The sequence below is a fragment of the Hoplias malabaricus genome, chromosome 6 (genome assembly GCF_029633855.1).
Source record: "Hoplias malabaricus isolate fHopMal1 chromosome 6, fHopMal1.hap1, whole genome shotgun sequence".
Taxonomy (NCBI): domain Eukaryota; kingdom Metazoa; phylum Chordata; class Actinopteri; order Characiformes; family Erythrinidae; genus Hoplias; species Hoplias malabaricus.
Window position 1 is genome coordinate 42,602,770 of NC_089805.1, and position 22,022 is coordinate 42,624,791.

General features: G+C 48.1%; 1 protein-coding gene across 2 annotated transcripts in view; it reads left to right on the plus strand.

Annotated features, from left to right (window-relative positions):
- The window catches only part of glcci1a (glucocorticoid induced 1a), a 56,666-nt gene extending 49,350 nt beyond the window's left edge, over positions 1-7,316 (plus strand). For both annotated transcript variants that reach the window (XM_066674252.1, XM_066674253.1), the window contains exons 7-8: positions 1,850-1,970; positions 2,302-7,316. In XM_066674252.1, the coding sequence (XP_066530349.1) occupies positions 1,850-1,970; positions 2,302-2,632 (452 nt within the window). In that variant the 3' untranslated portion in view covers positions 2,633-7,316. The remainder of the gene's footprint in view (positions 1-1,849; positions 1,971-2,301) is intronic.
- Positions 7,317-22,022: the final 14,706 nt, after the last annotated feature.

The window sequence follows — 22,022 nt, forward strand, 5'->3', positions numbered from 1 at the left end:
TCTGTGTCTGTGTGGATTTCCTCTGGGTGACTGTCTGTGAGGAGTGTGATGTGTTCTCCCTGTGTCTGTGTGGGTTTCCTCCTGGTGACTGTCTGTGAGGAGTGTGGTGTGTTCTCCCTGTGTCTGCGTGGGTTTCCTCTGGGTGACTGTCTGTGAGGAGTTTGGTGTGTTCTCCCTGTGTCTGCGTGGGTTTCCTCTGGGTGACTGTCTGTGAGGAGTGTGGTGTGTTCTCCCTGTGTCTGCATGGGTTTCCTCCGGGTGACTGTCTGTGAGGAGTGTGGTGTGTTCTCTCTGTGTCTGCATGGGTTTCCTCCGGGTGACTGTCTGTGAGGAGTGTGGTGTGTTCTCCCTGTGTCTGCGTGGGTTTCCTCCGGGTGACTGTCTGTAAGGAGTGTTGTGTGTTCTCTCTGTGTCTGCGTGGGTTTCCTCCGGGTGACTGTCTGTGAGGAGTGTGGTGTGTTTTCTCTGTGTCTGTGTGGATTTCCTCTGGGTGACTGTCTGTGAGGAGTGTGGTGTGTTCTTCCAGTGACTATCCCACAGTCCCAACACACAGGTAGGCAGGTAGATTAGCTGTGCCACATTGACTGGGTGAGTATGTGAAATTGTCCACAGGTGTAAGTGTGTGAGTGAATGGGTGAGTGTGTGATACCCTGTCATGGACTGGTGCTCTGTCCGGTATGTGTTTCTGTCTTTTGCCCAGTGATTCCAGGTGGGAGACCCACCACTCCAGACCCCCCACAATCCTGAGTAGGATGAAGAGGTCACAGAAGATGAATGAATGAATAAATCCACAAATAAATTTACACTTATGCCAATTAGTAGAGGCTATTTTCCAGAGTATTTAAAAATGAGCTTTGTCATGTTTTTCAGAGAATCCATCCTGAACGGTAAAATAAAGATTAGAGTCTAATGGCACTTTTCCACTGTATGGTACCCACTCGGCTTGGCACGGCTCAACACGCTTTTCAGTGCCTGGATCCTGGTCGCTTTTCCATGAACACAACACTGTCTCTTGGCACAGCAGGCTTTGAAACCCACAAATGTTTTACTCTGCGCATCAGGTCAGACAGATCAGTAGAGTTTGTTCCTTCCTTGTTGTAGTGTCCGGCTCTCACTGGATTTTTTTATCGATCCAAGGAGTGTTTGAACCTCTTCAAAAGACCATGGCATAATTTTACGAGCTGCCGTCGTGAGTCGGATAAAAACAAACATGATCTCTGCTGCAGCTTGAAATTTTTACAGATGGAGAGTTTGTGCTGGACGTCTGCATTTTGTTTTGATTGACAAGTCCCTCTGCATAATCAGAGCTCTGCAAGGTTCACACGACACAGTGTAGTTCCTACTGGGATCGACTGGAACCATGAGCGAACTGGTACCGTGCACCAGGGGCCAGTTTTGCCTCATGGGAAACCAAGAAGGCAGAGTCGAGTAGGTACAATGTGATGAAAAAGTGGCATAAATAGCACTGAATGCATGTGTAGATACAAGAGTCAAAGCTGAATCCTATATCAACCCTGAATCTACGTCGACAGACAGATGTCAGCCAACAATTCCACATTTTTTATTAATGTCAGCTGTATCTCCAGGGCTTTTAATCTGACCTTGCTCTTAACTGCATCAAGCCTTCGATGATATTTGTATTATCTTCGGCCAAAACGCAAACAAGCGAGTTGCAATTCCTAATACACACCTTATCATTTTTTGTAATTGCTTGGGCTCAGTTTCTTTATCCTGCTGCTCTCGAGACAATACGCATTTCCATTGTTGATACAGATTGACTGTAGGCATGTTTTTATATTGCCTCTGTGTATTACCAGTGTAATTACAGTGTGGTGTTTCCTCCCTCCAGACAGTGGCAGCAGCTCTCCATTACCAAAGTTCGCCTCCTCTCCCAAACCCAACAACAGCTACATGTTCAAGAGAGAGCCTCCGGAGGGCTGCGAGAAGATCAAAGTGTTTGAGGAAATGACGTGAGTGTGGCCTGCTTTCTGGAGCTCTCCATTCTCCAACTTTTTAAAAGGAGGACACTCTTATATTTTTCAGCCTGGTCTTTAGATACCTTTGGAAAGCACAGACGGTAATTTTTAACAGACAGAACACCCTCTAGTCCAGAGATAGTCACAGTTTTGGGCTCCTATTGTTAGTTTTTTGAGCTCCCACCTTAGCTAAATCAAATATGTCAATATGTAACCTGACACTGCAGCTCTAATCATCCCATATATATATATATATATATATCACCCCTTTACAACAGTTTTACCGTTGAGCTCCTTTCCTTTTTTCTTCCTCTCTCTGGTCCAGGTCCAGACAGTCTTCTGCCGTCCCCCTGTTCTCGTGCCCCGACAAAAACAAGGTGAACTTCATCCCCACGGGCTCTGCTTTCTGTCCGGTCAGACTGCCTGGCTCTTCACTGCAGAGCTCCACCTCTCAGCCTGAGGAAGAGGAGGAAGAGGCTGGAGAGCAGGGTGCCCGGCCCAGTTCGCCCCCCCTTTACGCCCCCCTGTACCCCTCTCAGGTCTCCATCAGCACCAGCACAGACGACCCTCCAGAGTCCCCCTCCACACCCACCTCCCAGCAGCAGGAGGCACCCTCGGAAAGCCCCGTCCAGCCCCAGAACTACGCAGTCAGCTAGATCCACACGGAGCTGGTCTCTGTGGCACTTTCGCTGAACCCCCTTCCCAACACAGGCCTAAAGGGCCAAACGGGGCCTTTCCACAACAACCCCCCCCCCCCCCCCCCCCAGGTCCCGTCTTTGTGCTGAAAACTCCACTGTCTGCATGGCATCGCAACAAGGTCCCGAACACACAAATAACACGTACAGTCCACCTTCACGCCCACGCCATTCTCCTGAGCACTGATACGAAGGGAGATGAGCACAAGGTTCGACGCCCCCTGGTCAAACGATCTGTTTTGTTCTTTTTAAAATGGGGAAGATCCTCTATTCTTCTGCATATTCTTATTTGCTGGGTTTCTTCAGTTTGCACATTTGGGTTCCACAGGGTGCGAGGAACTCCCACCTTTAATTGGCAAAGCAACACTTTTCCTCTTGGTTGGAGTTTCCCCTCGCGTGCAGGTCCCGCCCTTTGACGTTTCCAAGTCTCAGAGATACTGGGAGTGAGGGTGGGGCTGGGCCTATGTTAGCGCAAGCAGACCACAGCAAGATTCCCCCCAGTTACAGCTGATCTACGCAGAAGCCAGAGCTGTATAGTTACATTTAATTACTCCAACACCACATCAGTGTCACTGCCGCGCTGAGAATGATCCACCACCCAATGCATACCTGCGGGTCTATTGGGGGGGGTCTCCTGTTTGCGCAGTGGCACTGATACAATGGACAGAGAGTGTAGTTACAAGGCAGGTGTTCCTAATCCAGTGTTCATTCCGTGGAGATTCAAAAGGACCCAGAGGGTAACTCCAAATCCTCTGCAGAGAACCTATTCAACGTCACGTTCAGGTTCCATGTAGAGGATTTGATTCCTAAACATGTCATTTGACCAGAGGTGCCAGATCCGTTAAGGTTAAAGGTCAGGGTTAATTTCACGCCCCGTCAAAGCATGGAGTCTGCACAGGGAGAAGCGGGCAGTAGATTGTGTATGTATAAATAATGCAGAGAGGCCGAGCATGAGTGGATGGTGGGTTTGGTGAACCTCCAAAATATGCAAGAGAGAAGGTGACGTCAAAGAAAGGAAAACCGGGTCCATTTTGTCCCTGTGTTAAACTCAACGTATCTTACTCAAATCGCCTGATCACGAATTTAATCTCCTTTTGGGTTTGATCCACTGGCGGCGGTCCCGTTTTTCACCGATGTTTCTCAACAGCTGTTCCTCGAGCCTGCTTCCCGACAGGAGACTGAGTCTTTAAAAAGCAAAGTGAAAGTGGCCTCCGCTCGGGCTCTGCGCCGCCTTTCTTCAGCTTCGGCTGAACTTTAACAAAAAAAACATACCGCAGATACAAGCTTCAAGAAGGGTTTAGTAGGGTCAGCGGCATGCATCTGAAACGGATATTAAAGCCTCCTTGTTTTGTCATCCTCCGCAGTATGAATAAGCTCTGTGTATCTATCTATAGATATCTATATAAAAGAGGAAAAATAAAAGCTTGTTTGAACTGAAAAACCATATATTACTTTATGTATGTTCTAGGTAAAAAAGGAGATAGCGCTCTTTAGAAGTTATGTTTACACTATGTGCAGGTTTTGTAACTTTTAAAACATTCATAAACAAAAAAATAATAAATATTTAAAAAAAAAAGTAAAACGTTCATACACTATATGGCCAAAAGTCTGTGGACACCCCCTTATCAATCATTACTTCGGAAATGAAGTATATTAATAGGAATTTGTCCCTCTTTTGGTGCCGTAACAGCTTCTATTCTTTAGAAAGCTTCTAGATGTTGGAGCCTTGCTGTGAGGATCTGATGGCAGTGCAGGAACTGATGTTGCATGATTAGTTCTGGATCACAAATGCCACTCCAAATCCCATTCCAGTTATATCAGACCATGTAGTTCCACCGTAGCTTGCCTCTATACAGATGAATCTTAAGATTACTGTGCCCATGGTGGGCGAACCTTAAAGTAGCCAAATTAATTAATAATAATAAAGAGGGTCAGCAAACTTTGGGCATAAAGTGTATAATATAAATAACAGACAAAAACAAACGACACTATTATTGCACAGTATTTCTTTATATCTAGCTTCAGGTGTGGCACTCGGAGTCTAAACTCAGGTAATTTGGAATTTCCTCTCGTGTCCATCCACAAATTGAACCCCCCACCAAACATTCATCCGCTTTTCCTTCCCATTGGGAATGTTCCAGTTACTCGTGACGTTCCAGTGTGGAGGGCTGGAGAGTCTCATGGTGTCATGGCAGTTTCGGATGGAGGGAGGAGAGCCATTGATCCACTCTCGGTGATCTGAGGCCAGTGGGAAGCCTTGGTTGTGACTGAGGTCCGGATGCTGTTAGGTTGGCCTCTTTGATCCATAAGGCATTTGGACTGAACCGTCAGAAACTAACGTGTGTTGGTGTAAGTGCTTCCCGCAAGGCCTCGGATGGCTGAAGGTGCATCAGGGCGTCTCTCTCTCTCAGAAGAAGAAGTTATAGCAAACTCTGATGTGCGAGTAAGAGATGCAGTGATGGCCGGAGTATGACCACCTTTCATTTACTGAATTTCCACTCAATTTTCTGGAGATATTCAAGGAACACTACATAATATTTACAGCTTCAAAATCATTGTGATGCTCCACCGAGCTGTAATACTGAGAACAGAGCCTCTGTCATTACAGCTCTGGGCTCAGCACTGCAGAAACTGCGCTGTGTAACTTTTGGAGAAGGGTAGGAAACCATCCCATTGATTTAAGTACAGTGCTGTAAAAATGGATTACACAAGGAGGAGCCCCAGGAGTCAAATACACATATCTTACCTAGTGTTTCTTTAAAATGAGCAAAATGATGAAAGGTACAGAGAAAGTGGGACCCCTAACAACCAATCGGACCCTGGCAAACCACCAGAGCTGTCCAGCTTCAGTCTCACTTCAGAGACACATCCAAAGCCGTCCGTGTCGGTCCTTCCCCTGTGAGAGGAACAAATCAAAACTGGGTCTGAAAGAAAGCCGCAATCCGAACTGAACTGAATCGTGTGGGTTCACCTTGTCCCCCAGGTTGGGTGGGAATGGGGGATGGGGTGGTGGTGCACTGCGCTTTATGAAGGTCACAAACAGCGGCAACAGTTTCTCATGTGGCTCGTGCCCCAGCTACCAGTCCAACTCGTGGAAAAGTGCCAGGAACATCCAGTAAGGAGGGTGTTTTCATGCTCCATTAGTTTCAGCTGACTGGGCGAGCCTTGGTCCACTTTGGACAAGGCCCATCCGTGGTTACGCCCCTGGTCTGAAAGGACGTGGAGCCGGAGAGAAGAAACCAGAACTGAGAAACTGGACTAGACACAAAGAAGCTGGTGATGTTGGAGTTCTCAGAACAATGGACTGGCCTAATTTATCTTATACGTAGTTGCCATTTCGTCATTATATCAATGAAGGGTGGTCCATACTGAAAGTGCATCGTGCTACTACTGTTCCCCACCATTGACCAACTGAGTGCCCATTTGTGTATAATATAATCTCACGTAATCACCATTACGAGTTCAGGTGTCAGATCTGAGACTCTTCTGATGTTGTGCACATGGTTCGTGCACTAAACAAAACTGGGTGTGAATTTCCTTGAGTTTGTTTTGCATGGCTCCTGTCGCCCTTTCATCTGACGAACTGCAGCCTCTCATTTGTTTACGGATGGACGTTATTTTGTTTGTTTTTTCCTTTTCCCCCCAAAGTCCGTCCCTGTTTTTCCCACATTTTTTAGACATCCTCAAGGTGGAAGGACATTCCTGTGCAGTATTGATCTGAATCATCAATCAAACAGTGGCATATTTTGGAAGTTATAGCTTCACGAGTCTTACTCCAAACGTTGGCAATCGCAAATGCGACCTCCATTGCATTCAGACCAAATGGCTTTAAAAGTAGTAATTAATTCAGTTTGTTTAATTATTTTATCAGCACCTTATCTGTCAGAGGTGAGTGGTCTTGGAATGATTGGTACTGCTGTTTTTCTTTTGGTTAACTAAATGTGTGCAATAATAACAAAGGATATTTGTCTCTAGTTGGAAGTGGCCATGCTGCATCAAAAGCCTGATGTTTTTTCAGCTTTCTGTTTGAAGAGAAATGAAAATGGTTTGTCGTTTTGTTGTTTTCTGGTCCTGAAGCCAAGTCAGTACGCGAGAAACCAGCAATGGTGCCGTGACCCGAGCACACGGCTGGCTTACTGCTGGTGGGCCATGGTTTAGTTGCATGAGTTTGAGTTTTGCAGGTCAGGCCTTCTGTTTGTGCACAAAGGCAATAAACGTATGGGGTTGTTGTGACCACTATACCATCCACTGAGTGTGTGTTGAAATGTTGGCAGGGATTTCTGAATGCTGAAGGTCAGGTTATGAACTAATCAACCCAGCTCTTGAAAGCTTTGATCACACTCCTGTCCTCTGCCCAACCCTGTGTTCTCTATTGATCACTTTCTCGCAACCGTAGACTATCATTAATGTCAAGAATTTGTTGTTTTATTTGATTTTAAACAAAAGCCTTGTAGCTTTCACTTTTGCGTTCACTTCACCGAAGCTTGCGTAAGATTTGTACATACGTCTGATGTTTGTGTCTGTGACTGTCCACGGCTGACAGTATAAAAAGCCACAACTTTATTTTCTTTGGCCTGATGTGGCTAACTGTTTCATATTTTTCAGAAATAGAGATCTTGTGTCTTATTTAAATAAAGTTATTAGCAGAACCAAACTACACTGGCTTCCTCTGTTTATTTACTGCTGTTTACCTTCTATTGTTCTCTTATTTTAAGTGCTCATATGTAAATAAAAATGAGGAGAAATGGAATGTTACATCACCATTTCTATTCTCTCTTTATAATTTAATATGAACCAGCCGTTTTTGTGGCTGTAACTTTAAAACCGATTGCTCTGTGCTGATGTGTTCAGTGACATCACAGAAATGGTCTTTTCAAAATGGCAGTTTTGCTGCAGTTAACTTATACTCCATATATTGGTATTGTATTAGGGTGACCAGACATCCTCTTTTACCCAGACATGTCCGGGCGGAATTTCACAAACGTCCGGGATTTTGTTTTTCTAGAGTTTACATAGAACTTCGAGAAGTTTCGTTCACAAACTAGTCCCGCCCTCCCCTACTCTGATTGGTTCGCTTGAGTGAGAAGGGGGCGTGGTGAAGTAGCCTAAAATCTTCTGATTGGACGGTCTGACTGTAGAGCTACCGTTATTGGTCGATAACCTTCTCTGTAAACATTTAATTGGTCAGTCTGCACGTCAGTAGTCGTCCACCATCCCCCAAAACTCGGAGACGTGTCCTCTTTTTCTCCACCTCAGATCTAGTCACCCTATATTGTATGGACTGCTGAGTGACTACTATGGTTTGAAACTTAAATAACGACATGGTTTTTTTTGAGGGTATGGGCACTTTAAAGTGGACAGTACATGTGTTTGCAATATTTAATAGTTTTTAAAAACCAACAAAATATGAGCACGTTTGTGAGTGCAGGGGCCTGATGGTTATCATTCCTGGACCAAGCTCAAGTGTCTAGTGTCTAGCTGGAATGTAAAAGAGTTCATACTTGACATTGTGGCCCCCACAAACCACCAGAAAGGCCCTGGGGCCACCAGACCTGTGGTTTGACCTCATCTACAGTGGCAGAGATAAATCACTGTCACGTTTATTAACAGGCCTGTCTGGTTACAGGGGACAGGGCCATTTATAACTCTGGAAGAAGAGCATTGTTTTGCTGCTCTAAGGGGAAATACAAAGTCCACTTTCAGAAAAGTTCAGGCACTTTTTAAAAATGTAATAAAAAATATATAAATGATTTGTTAAATTATTTATTAATTATTTATAATTATGTAACACCTTTAACACAGAAAAAGTTGGTACCGAGGCAAAATGCGACGATAAAACATTTATACAAGTAACACTGCCCTGGAAGGCTCCGCTATTAGCAGTTTAACTGGTAACAGGTGAGGTCAATAAGACCATGCTACTTTGGAAAATCGTTGTCACTTAAAGGTGCAATATATGATATTTTTACTTTAAAATTAGCGCTTTAAAATCACTGAGATGCTCCATTGACCTGAAAAAATATAAAAAGTGCAAAATCCAGCATCTGTGGGTGGGGCCTGAGGGTGCATCAGTGTCCAGAGCCTGGTGATCTGCAGATTTGTGGAAGTACCGTTGACACAGAGGCTGGTTTTTTGCTGCTGTCAAGACAATGTGTTTTCCCAGGAACTCCATGTCTATTTCAGCAGGACAATCCCTGTGTGCTTGAATGACCTGCCTGCGTCCAGATCTGTCTCCTATTAAAATGTATGGCGCATCATGAGTCAGACGGTGGTGACCACAGACCTCAGCAAAAATCGTCAAAAATCCCACTTGTAAAACTGCAATGATTAGTATCTTCAGCTCCTAATTGATTTAAATTATAATTAAAAGAAAAGGCGATATGACCCAATGTTAAACATTTCCCAGCTGTTGTTGCAAGGATCAATTTTTTAATTTGTTTATATTTAAACAATAGGGTTAAGCGGATCATTAAAAACATGGAAAATATTTCATTAAAACCAGAAAATATTTCCTCTGCCCTTTGATCTTTTTAAAGCATTTTAGGACGTGCCCCTACTTTTCTGGAAATGGGGACAGTACATTCAAATTTGAAATGTCCTCCTCAGAGACTGAGCTTAAATAAGACACTTTTCTTCACACTGTTAATGCCCAATTTTCATTTGCTGAAATTAAAGGACCAGTAGCTAATTTTACTTAATTTTCTAACCTATAAAAATAAACTCGAGAAATAAATATGAGGAGCACGATAAAAATAGTTGTTTGTAGTTCTGTGTCTGAGAAAACCTGTTTAAAAAATGTCCTCCAGGACAGAGGGGCTGTCTCTGTTGTTGTAGTTTGCATGCTCGGCCACAGGAGGTCGCCTCGACTCGTAGTAGTTACAATTGCAATTGCTTTAGTTATTATGAAGTCATAAACCTTTATCTTGTGACATCAGAATGGCGTTAGTTATAATGAGGATACTCCAGATGTGTGTGTGTGTGTGTGTGTGTTTGTTCACTGCCCCTAGTGTGTTGTGAAGAATTGCTCACTGGTGTGTGTTTGTGTGTTCACTACCACGGATGGGTTAAATGCAGAGAAGCAATTTCCTCAAGGGGATCAATAAAGGTGATTATTCTTCTTGTTCTTTGTAATTATTTTACTCCTTATGACATCACAATGGCTTTAGTTATGAGATTATAATTGAATTTATTTCATGACAACACAATTACTTGACTGTTTATGACACCACAGTGGCTTTACTTATTATGATGTCACAACTGATTTAGTTCTTATAAAATCACATTAGCTTTAGTAATGAGACAGCAACAGTTTTACATCTTAGGACATCTCTATGGCTTTAATTTAATTAGAAATATGAGGCCATATTTCCTCTCAACAGTTTTAATAGTCAAACACATTTGCATGAGTTTAATTACCGGAAATATCAGAGTAAACTCAAAATAAACTATAGACAAACTGCTGTTTCTAGGGGTCAACTGCAGTCTTTTGTTGAGTCCCAAGTCAGCGCTCCACCACAGTTTCTTGCAGTAGCATAACATTAACAGCAGAGGGCACTATCAGATCACATCAAGACTTAGTCCAGAGCATCAGCTTAGCTTCTCAACCACTCCAGAGCTGTATTATAGAGTCATTTTTGTTCACTAACAGCTGCTGGTGTCCATGAGTTAGTCCTCTGTCAACAGGAATATCGATCACATAGTGGATCCAGACAGAGTGTGGAGATGTGTATTCTGCTGTTTCAGGAGCTCTGCTGCCGAAAGAGACAGAAAAGTTGCTGACACAAGGCCTCAGTGTCCATTTGCTCCTGCAACTAAAGCTACAGAAGCCATGACCACTGGAAATATGAAGTTTCTGGGGCCTATGAAAAGCAGTGTGTACAATGTATGTTCAGTATATCGTCAAGTTCCAAAGAAAAACATGGATTCCCAAAAAAGAAACTTCACAGGAGAAAGTAAAATCTTCTTAACTTTCAGCTGTTTCTTTCGTGGAGAAACAAGAATTTATGCCCAATGCCAAGTGTGAGCTAGAGGGCTATAAGGTCCATCAACTCTCCATTTTCCCCAAAAATTTCGGAGATGACCCTTAGCGTACACCATCGGTTTAAAATCACCACATGGGCGTAGACAGTTTGTTTGTCGTTCAGTGGTGATTGATATTATATTCACAGCCCAGTGTTTGTCTTCCTCTAAATTGTTGTAGAATCTAAACATCTCCATTAAAATCTTGTTCACAGCCTGTGTGGATAACACAGGCTAGAATTAAATTTGCAACCCTTGTGATTTGAAAACCTCACTCTTTCACATTGTGATATCGATATTAAAACGATGAATTATTCAGCTCTAATTTTTTTACACAATCCCTAGAAGACGGCACAAGTCTGTGTTCACAACACATTTTGGACATATGTTTTACAGAGCTCTTCTTCTTTCTCTCTATTACTAGTGTCTGTTTACCACCTCTTCCCCATAAATGAGGCACCTACATCTCTGAGCTTTGCAGCAGTAACCAGGGCTTTCACAGAGCCCTGCAATTTTCATTGAATTCAAAACGGCTTCAGTGGAAACAATAGGAGAAGCAATTATTTCAGGAGACAGGAAAACATGAGAAGATGCAACAAATGCACACACACACACACACACACACACACTTGTATCTTTTGGGCACATTACACAGACTTCCATTCATTTTGTGGAGATTTGCCATTAACATTACCATAAATACAACTATGGTAACCCTAATCCTAACCTCAACCCAATATTAAAACCTGTCTTCACCCTAAAATATAATGATTTAAGAAGATAGTTCCCCACAAAATGAGTGTGTTTATGAATGTGTATTTTGGTCCCCACAATGTTATACGAAAGTAATGCAGTAAACTAGTTCTCTGTGACCTGGAGCAGGAGATGTAAGGGCTTTAAATTGTGTGTGTTTGTGTGTGTGTGTGTGTGTGTGTTTGGTGTATCATCACCGAATCACCTTTGTGCTATACTTTTTTAAAAAACTTGAACTTCGCAACCAGAGCAACAACATGGGATACCATCCTAGCAACACCGTAGCAATCATGGGGGTTACCATGGAAACTGCCAAGGAACACATTAACAAGCATCTGGAATACTATAGCAGCAACATATCATTCACCAAGATATTTGCTGTACAATGCAACACAGCCATTCACATTTCAACAACAACCTAGGATACGATAGCAACCTTTTAGTAACACATTAGCAACCACCTGGAATACCTTAACAATTGCATAGCAAAAAAAAAAAAAACAACAACTCCAGTAGCACTGCTGTGTCTGATCCACTCTACACCAGCACAACACACACTAACACACCACCACCACGTCAGTGTCACTGCAGCACTGAGAATGATCCACCACCACATCACACCTCTGTGGTGGTCCTGTAGGGGTCCTATGATTGTTTCATTATTAAAGAGAGAATCTCACATTCTACATGAACATGTGCATGAACTATAGTGTAATCTGTGTTTTGCCGCTGGGAGAGAGCTCCAGCAGCAGGCATGGTTTTCTGGGTATTACTAACTCATTTTCACCGGGGCCTGTTATGAAACAATACGCCCTGCCAGGGGATCTTGTGGGAGAGTTTGTTTTATTTTTGCCCAGGTTGAGTTCTAGCATTTTCTCCTCCAGATATTCATGGCTCTTTGGATCATCTTTTATTTGGAGACCCATTTGCTCCTGAGTACAACTGCTAACATCTCCCAGCATCTGAACCATCCTCCATCGCACCCTGTGTGTGTCAGGTTTATTTTAAAGCCATTCCTGTGACTCACAATACCTTCACAATCTAGGGCACTTACATATGAGCAGATACATACAAGCTTACGCTTTAATGCCTGTTGGACACTCAGCCCAATGCCGTGGGGCTTTGAATCCCTCTAGACTTCTGTAATGTGCAGCTACTATAAAGCAATACATTTCATGTAATTTTATTTTCTATAAAGGATACACCAAGCGTATGTTCATTTTCCAGATGCCAGGGTGATACCTTAAAAAGCTGAGTAATAACAAGTGGCATCTGGATCTGAACATGGTTAAACAAAGCTGGACATTCCTAGATGTTTATTTTTGGAGGGTTAGAAGCAGTCATTTTGAATAGCAGAGCACATGAGCAGGACAATAGCTTGCATATCAACTGTCTTTATTGTTCCTCTGAACCCTCCAATTGCTGAATAAGCTCTGGTGCTTACTCAGAAACAAACATAGCACCTAAAACAAAAGAGAAAGATTTACTTATCATTTCTATTTTTTTATATGAAGCACACAGAGGGCTCTGGTTCTGATCTGATTTATTTCACTCTGCGCAGCATGAACATGCACACACTGGGACTCCTCTATGAACAGATTTAGACCAGGACAACAGTAATATTTGCCAATGGTTGCAGGATGACCACTAGGGGGCCTAAAGAAGAAGCTACAATTGTCGGTTCATTAGAGGGACGAGAGAGTGAGGACGGCATGGTCGGTTCATTAGAGGGACGAGAGAGTGAGGAAGGAGTGGTCGGTTCATTAGAGGGACGCGAGAGTGAGGATGGAGTGGTCGGTTCATTAGAGGGACGAGAGAGTGAGGACGGAGTGGATGGTTCATTAGAGGGACGAGAGAGTGAGGACGGCGTGGTCGGTTCATTAGAGGGACGAGAGAGTGAGGACGGCATGGTCGGTCCATTAGAGGGACGAGAGATTGAGGACGGGTGGTTGGTTCATTAGAGGGACGAGAGAGTGAGGACGGCGTGGTCGGTTCATTAGAGGGACGAGAGAGTAAGGACGGAGTGGTCGGTTCATTAGAGGGACAAGAGAGTGAGGACGGTGTTGTCGGTTCATTAGAGGGACAAGAGAGTGAGGACGGCGTGGTCGGTTCAATAGAGAGACGAGAGAGTAAGGACGGAGTGGTCGGTTCGTTAGAGGGACGAGAGAGTAAGGACGGAGTGGTCGGTTCATTAGAGGGACAAGAGAGTGAGGACGGCGTGGTCGGTTCATTAGAGGGACGAGAGAGTGAGGACGGAGTGGTCGGTTCAATAGAGGGACGAGAGAGTGAGGACGGCGTGGTCGGTTCATTAGAGGGATGCGAGAGTGAGGACGGAGTGGTCGGTTCATTAGAGGGACGAGAGAGTGAGGACGGCGTGGTCGGTTCATTAGAGGGATGCGAGAGTGAGGACGGTGTGATCGGTTCATTAGAGGGACGAGAGAGTGAGGACGAAGTGGTCGGTTCATTAGAGGGATGCGAGAGTAAGAACGGAGTAGTCGGTTCATTAGAGAGACGAGAGAGTGAGGACGGCATGGTCGGTTCATTAGAGAGACGAGAGAGTGAGGACGGCATGGTCGGTTCATTAGAGGGACGAGAGAGTGAGGACGGCGTGGTCGGTTCATTAGAGGGACGAGAGAGTGAGGACGGCGTGGTCGGTTCATTAGAGGAATGCGAGAGTGAGGACGGAGTGGTCGGTTCATTAGAGGGACGAGAGAGTGAGGACGGCGTGGTCGGTTCATTAGAGGGATGCGAGAGTGAGGACGGTGTGGTCGGTTCATTAAAGGGATGCGAGAGTGAGGACGGAGTGGTCGGTTCATTAGAGGGACGAGAGATTGAGGACGGAGTGGTCGGTTCATTAGAGGGACGAGAGAGTGAGGACGGCATGGTCGGTTCATTAGAGGGACGAGAGAGTGAGGACGGGTGGTCGGTTCATTAGAGGGACGAGAGAGTGAGGACGGCGTGGTCGGTTCATTAGAGGGATGCGAGAGTGAGGACGGTGTGGTCGGTTCATTAAAGGGATGCGAGAGTGAGGACGGAGTGGTCGGTTCATTAGAGGGACGAGAGTAAAGACGGAGTGGTCGGTTTATTAGAGGGACGAGAGAGTGAGGACGGTGTTGTCGGTTCATTAGAGGGACGAGAGAGTGAGGACGGTGTGGTCGGTTTATTAGAGGGACGAGAGATTGAGGACGGCATGGTCGGTTCATTAGAGGGACGAGAGAGTGAGGACGGGTGGTCGGTTAATTAGAGGGAAGAGAGATTGAGGACGGGTGGTCGGTTCATTAGAGGGACGAGAGAGTGAGGACGGCATGGTCGGTTCATTAGACGGACGAGAGAGTGAGGACGGCATGGTCGGTTCATTAGAGGGACGAGAGAGTGAGGACGGCATGGTCGGTTCATTAGAGGGACGAGAGAGTGAGGAGGGAGTGGTCGGTTCATTAGAGAGACGAGAGAGTGAGGACGGCATGGTCGGTTCATTAGAGGGACGAGAGAGTGAGGACGGCGTGGTCGGTTCATTAGAGGGACGAGAGAGTGAGGACGGCGTGGTCGGTTCATTAGAGGAATGCGAGAGTGAGGACGGAGTGGTCGGTTCATTAGAGGGACGAGAGAGTGAGGACGGCGTGGTCGGTTCATTAGAGGGATGCGAGAGTGAGGACGGTGTGGTCGGTTCATTAAAGGGATGCGAGAGTGAGGACGGAGTGGTCGGTTCATTAGAGGGACGAGAGATTGAGGACGGAGTGGTCGGTTCATTAGAGGGACGAGAGAGTGAGGACGGCATGGTCGGTTCATTAGAGGGACGAGAGAGTGAGGACGGGTGGTCGGTTCATTAGAGGGACGAGAGAGTGAGGACGGCGTGGTCGGTTCATTAGAGGGATGCGAGAGTGAGGACGGTGTGGTCGGTTCATTAAAGGGATGCGAGAGTGAGGACGGAGTGGTCGGTTCATTAGAGGGACGAGAGTAAAGACGGAGTGGTCGGTTTATTAGAGGGACGAGAGAGTGAGGACGGTGTTGTCGGTTCATTAGAGGGACGAGAGAGTGAGGACGGTGTGGTCGGTTTATTAGAGGGACGAGAGATTGAGGACGGCATGGTCGGTTCATTAGAGGGACGAGAGAGTGAGGACGGGTGGTCGGTTAATTAGAGGGAAGAGAGATTGAGGACGGGTGGTCGGTTCATTAGAGGGACGAGAGAGTGAGGACGGCATGGTCGGTTCATTAGACGGACGAGAGAGTGAGGACGGCATGGTCGGTTCATTAGAGGGACGAGAGAGTGAGGACGGCATGGTCGGTTCATTAGAGGGACGAGAGAGTGAGGACGGCATGGTCGGTTCATTAGAGGGACGAGAGAGTGAGGATGAGTGGGTGGTTCATTAGAGGGACGAGAGAGTGTGGACAGAGTGGTCGGTTCATTAGAGAGACGAGAGAGTGAGGACGGCATGGTCGGTTCATTAGAGGGACGAGAGAGTGAGGACGGCGTGGTCGGTTCATTAGAGGGACGAGAGAGTGAGGACGGCGTGGTCGGTTCATTAGAGGGACGAGAGAGTGAGGACGAAGTGGTCGGTTCATTAGAGGGATGCGAGAGTAAGGACGGAGTGGTCGGTTCATTAGAGGGACGAGAGAGTGAGGACGGCATGGTCGGTTCATTAGAGGGACGAGAGATTGAGGACGGAGTGGTCGGTTCATTAGAGGGACGAGAGATAGAGGATGGAGTGGTCGGTTCATTAGAGGGACGAGAGAGTGAGGACGGAGTGGTCGGTTCATTAGAGGGACGAGACAGTGAGGACGGCATGGTCGGTTCATTAGAGGGACGAGAGAGTGAGGACGGAGTGGTCGGTTCATTAGAGAGACGAGAGAGTGAGGACGGCGTGGTCGGTTCATTAGAGGGACGAGAGAGTGAGGACGGCATGGTCGGTTCATTAGAGGGATGAGAGAGTGAGGACGGGTGGTCGGTTCATTAGAGGGACGAGAGAGTGAGGAAGGCATGGTCGGTTCATTAGAGGGACGAGAGAGTGAGGACGGGTGGTCGGTTAATTAGAGGGAAGAGAGATTGAGGACGGGTGGTCGGTTCATTAGAGGGACGAGAGAGTGAGGACGGCATGGTCGGTTCATTAGACGGACGAGAGAGTGAGGACGGCATGGTCGGTTCATTAGAGGGACGAGAGAGTGAGGACGGCATGGTCGGTTCATTAGAGGGACGAGAGAGTGAGGACGGCATGGTCGGTTCATTAGAGGGACGAGAGAGTGAGGATGAGTGGGTGGTTCATTAGAGGGACGAGAGAGTGTGGACAGAGTGGTCGGTTCATTAGAGAGACGAGAGAGTGAGGACGGCATGGTCGGTTCATTAGAGGGACGAGAGAGTGAGGACGGCGTGGTCGGTTCATTAGAGGGACGAGAGAGTGAGGACGGCGTGGTCGGTTCATTAGAGGGACGAGAGATTGAGGACGGAGTGGTCGGTTCATTAGAGGGACGAGAGATTGAGGACGGGTGGTCGGTTCATTAGAGGGACGAGAGAGTGAGGACGGAGTGGTCGGTTCATTAGAGGGACGAGAGAGTGAGGACGGAGTGGTCGGTTCATTAGAGGGACGAGAGAGTGAGGACGGCGTGATCGGTTCATTAGAGGGATGCGAGAGTGAGGACGGAGTGGTCGGTTCATTAGAGGGACGAGAGAGTGAGGACGGCGTGGTCGGTTCATTAGAGGGACGAGAGAGTGAGGACGGTGTGGTCGGTTTATTAGAGGGACGAGAGATTGAGGACGGAGTGTTCGGTTCATTAGAGGGACGCGAGAGTAAGGACGGAGTAGTCGGTTCATTAGAGGTACAAGAGAGTGAGGACGGTGTGGTCGGTTCATTAGAGGGACAAGAGAGTGAGGACAGCATGGTCGGTTCATTAGAGAGACGAGAGATTGAGGATGGAGTGGTCGGTTCATTAGAGGGACGAGAGATTGAGGATGGAGTGGTCGGTTCATTAGAGGGACGAGAGAGTGAGGACGGAGTGGTCGGTTCATTAGAGAGACGAGAGAGTGAGGACGGCATGGTCGGTTCATTAGAGGGACGAGAGAGTGAGGACGGCGTGGTCGGTTCATTAGAGGGACGAGAGAGTGAGGACGAAGTGGTCGGTTCATTAGAGGGATGCGAGAGTAAGATCGGAGTAGTCGGTTCATTAGAGAGACGAGAGAGTGAGGACGGCATGGTCGGTTCATTAGAGAGATGAGAGAGTGAGGACAGAGTGGTCGGTTCATTAGAGGGACGAGAGAGTGAGGACGGCGTGATCGGTTCATTAGAGGGATGCGAGAGTGAGGACGGAGTGGTCGGTTCATTAGAGGGACGAGAGAGTGAGGACGGCGTGGTCGGTTCATTAGAGGGATGCGAGAGTGAGGACGGTGTGGTCGGTTCATTAGAGGGACGAGAGAGTGAGGACGGCATGGTCGGTTCATTAGAGGGACGAGAGAGTGAGGACGGCGTGGTCGGTTCATTAGAGGGACGAGAGAGTGAGGACGGCGTTGTCGGTTCATTAGAGGGATGCGAGAGTGAGGACGGCGTGGTCGGTTCATTAGAGGGACGAGAGAGTGAGGACGGCGTGGTCGGTTCATTAGAGGGACGAGAGAGTGAGGACGGAGTGGTCGGTTCATTAGAGGGATGAGAGATTGAGGACGGAGTGGTCGGCTCATTAGAGGGACGAGAGAGTGAGGACGGAGTGGTCGGTTCATTAGAGGGACGAGAGAGTGAGGACGGCGTGGTCGGTTCATTAGAGGGACGAGAGAGTGAGGACGGCGTGGTCGGTTCATTAGAGGGACGAGAGAGTGAGGACGGCATGATCGGTTCATTAGAGGGAAGAGAGAGTGAGGACGGAGTGGTCGGTTCATTAGAGGGACGAGAGAGTGAGGACGGCGTGGTCGGTTCATTAGAGGGATGCGAGAGTGAGGACGGAGTGGTCGGTTCATTAGAGGGACGAGAGAGTGAGGACGGCGTGGTCGGTTCATTAGAGGGATGCGAGAGTGAGGACGGTATGGTCGGTTCATTAAAGGGATGCGAGAGTAAGGACGGAGTGGTCGGATCATTAGAGGGACAAGAGAGTGAGGACGGCATGGTCGGTTCATTAGAGGGACGAGAGAGTGAGGACGGGTGGTCGGTTCATTAGAGGGACGAGAGAGTGAGGACGGCGTGGTCGGTTCATTAGAGGGATGCGAGAGTGAGGACGGTGTGGTCGGTTCATTAAAGGGATGCGAGGGTGAGGACGGAGTGGTCGGTTCATTAGAGGGACGAGAGTAAGGACGGAGTGGTCGGTTCATTAGAGGGACGAGAGAGTGAGGACGGTGTTGTCGGTTCATTAGAGAGACGAGAGAGTGAGGACGGAGTGGTCGGTTCATTAGAGGGACGAGAGAGTGAGGACGGCGTGGTCGGTTCATTAGAGGGATGCGAGAGTGAGGACGGTGTGGTCGGTTCATTAGAGGGACGAGAGAGTGAGGACGAAGTGGTCGGTTCATTAGAGGGATGCGAGAGTAAGAACGGAGTAGTCGGTTCATTAGAGAGACGAGAGAGTGAGGACGGCATGGTCGGTTCATTAGAGAGACGAGAGAGTGAGGACGGCATGGTCGGTTCATTAGAGGGACGAGAGAGTGAGGACGGGTGGTCGGTTCATTAGAGGGACGAGAGAGTGAGGACGGCGTGGTCGGTTCATTAGAGGGATGCGAGAGTGAGGACGGCGTGGTCGGTTCATTAGAGGGACGAGAGAGTGAGGACGGCGTGGTCGGTTCATTAGAGGGATGCGAGAGTGAGGACGGCGTGGTCGGTTCATTAGAGGGAAGAGAGAGTGAGGACGGAGTGGTCGGTTCATTAGAGGGACGAGAGAGTGAGGACAGCGTGGTCGGTTCATTAGAGGGATGCGAGAGTGAGGACGGAGTGGTCGGTTCATTAGAGGGACGAGAGAGTGAGGACGGCGTGGTCGGTTCATTAGAGGGATGCGAGAGTGAGGACGGTATGGTCGGTTCATTAAAGGGATGCGAGAGTAAGGACGGAGTGGTCGGATCATTAGAGGGACAAGAGAGTGAGGACGGCATGGTCGGTTCATTAGAGGGACGAGAGAGTGAGGACGGGTGGTCGGTTCATTAGAGGGACGAGAGAGTGAGGACGGCGTGGTCGGTTCATTAGAGGGATGCGAGAGTGAGGACGGTGTGGTCGGTTCATTAAAGGGATGCGAGGGTGAGGACGGAGTGGTCGGTTCATTAGAGGGACGAGAGTAAGGACGGAGTGGTCGGTTCATTAGAGGGACGAGAGAGTGAGGACGGTGTTGTCGGTTCATTAGAGAGACGAGAGAGTGAGGACGGTGTGGTCGGTTTATTAGAGGGACGAGAGATTGAGGACGGAGTGGTCGGTTCATTAGAGGGACGAGAGAATGAGGACGGAGTGGTCGGTTCATTAGAGAGACGAGAGAGTGAGGACGGCATGGTCGGTTCATTAGAGGGACGAGAGAGTGAGGAGGGAGTGGTAGGTTCATTAGAGGGACGAGAGATTGAGGACGGGTGGTCGGTTCATTAGTGGGATGCGAGAGTGAGGACGGAGTGGTCGGTTCATTAGAGGGACGAGAGATTGAGGACGGAGTGGTCGGTTCATTAGAGGGACGAGAGATTGAGGACGGAGTGGTCGGTTCATTAGAGGGACGAGAGAGTGAGGACGGCATGGTCGGTTCATTAGAGGGACGAGAGAGTGAGGACGGAGTGGTCGGTTCATTAGAGAGACGAGAGAGTGAAGACGGCGTGGTCGGTTCATTAGAGGGACGAGAGAGTGAGGACGGAGTGGTCGGTTCATTAGAGGGACGAGACAGTGAGGACGGCATGGTCGGTTCATTAGAGGGACGAGAGAGTGAGGACGGAGTGGTCGGTTCATTAGAGAGACGAGAGAGTGAGGACGGCGTGGTCGGTTCATTAGAGGGACGAGAGAGTGAGGACGGCATGGTCGGTTCATTAGAGGGATGAGAGAGTGAGGACGGGTGGTCGGTTCATTAGAGGGACGAGAGAGTGAGGACGGCATGGTCGGTTCATTAGAGGGACGAGAGATTGAGGACGGGTGGTCGGTTCATTAGAGGGACGAGAGAGTGAGGACGGGTGGTCGGTTCATTAGAGGGACGAGAGAGTGAGGACGGAGTGGTCGGTTCATTAGAGGGACGAGAAATTGAGGACGGAGTGGTCGGTTTATTAGAGGGACGAGAGAGTGAGGACGGGTGGTCGGTTCATTAGAGGGACGAGAGAGTGAGGACGAGTGGTCGGTTCATTAGAGGGACGAGAGAGTGAGGACAGCATGGTCGGTTCATTGGAGAGACGAGAGATTGAGGATGGAGTGGTCGGTTCATTAGAGGGACGAGAGATTGAGGATGGAGTGGTCGGTTCATTAGAGGGACGAGAGAGTGAGGACGGAGTGGTCGGTTCATTAGAGAGACGAGAGAGTGAGGACGGCATGGTCGGTTCATTAGAGTGACGAGAGAGTGAGGACGACGTGGTCGGTTCATTAGAGGGACGAGAGAGTGAGGACGAAGTGGTCGGTTCATTAGAGGGATGCGAGAGTAAGATCGGAGTAGTCGGTTCATTGGAGTGACGAGAGAGTGAGGACGGCATGGTCGGTTCATTAGAGAGATGAGAGAGTGAGGACGGCATGGTCGGTTCATTAGAGGGACGAGAGAGTGAGGACGGCGTGGTCGGTTCATTAGAGGGACGAGAGAGTGAGGACGGAGTGGACGGTTCATTAGAGGGACGAGAGAGTGAGGACGGCGTGGTCGGTTCATTAGAGGGACGAGAGAGTGAGGACGGAGTGGTCGGTTCATTAGAGGGATGCGAGAGTGAGGACGGTGTGGTCGGTTCATTAGAGGGACGAGAGAGTGAGGACGAAGTGGTCGGTTCATTAGAGGGATGCGAGAGTAAGAACGGAGTAGTCGGTTCATTAGAGAGACGAGAGAGTGAGGACGGCATGGTCGGTTCATTAGAGAGACGAGAGAGTGAGGACGGCATGGTCGGTTCATTAGAGGGACGAGAGAGTGAGGACGGCGTGGTCGGTTCATTAGAGGGACGAGAGAGTGAGGACGGCGTGGTCGGTTCATTAGAGGGACGCGAGAGTGAGGACGGAGTGGTCGGTTCATTAGAGGGACGAGAGAGTGAGGACGGCGTGGTCGGTTCATTAGAGGGATGCGAGAGTGAGGACGGAGTGGTCGGTTCATTAGAGGGACAAGAGTAAGGACGGAGTGGTCGGTTCATTAGAGGGACGAGAGAGTGAGGACGGTGTGGTCGGTTCATTAGAGGGACAAGAGAGTGAGGACGGAGTGGTCGGTTCATTAGAGAGACGAGAGAGTGAGGACGGCATGGTCGGTTCATTAGAGGGACGAGAGAGTGAGGACGGAGTGGTCGGTTCATTAGAGAGACGAGAGAGTGAGGACGGCATGGTCGGTTCATTAGAGGGACGAGAGAGTGAGGAGGGAGTGGTCGGTTCATTAGAGGGACGAGAGAGTGAGGACGGAGTGGTCGGTTCATTAGAGGGACGAGAGAGTGAGGACGGCGTGGTCGGTTCATTAGAGGGATGCGAGAGTGAGGACGGTATGGTCG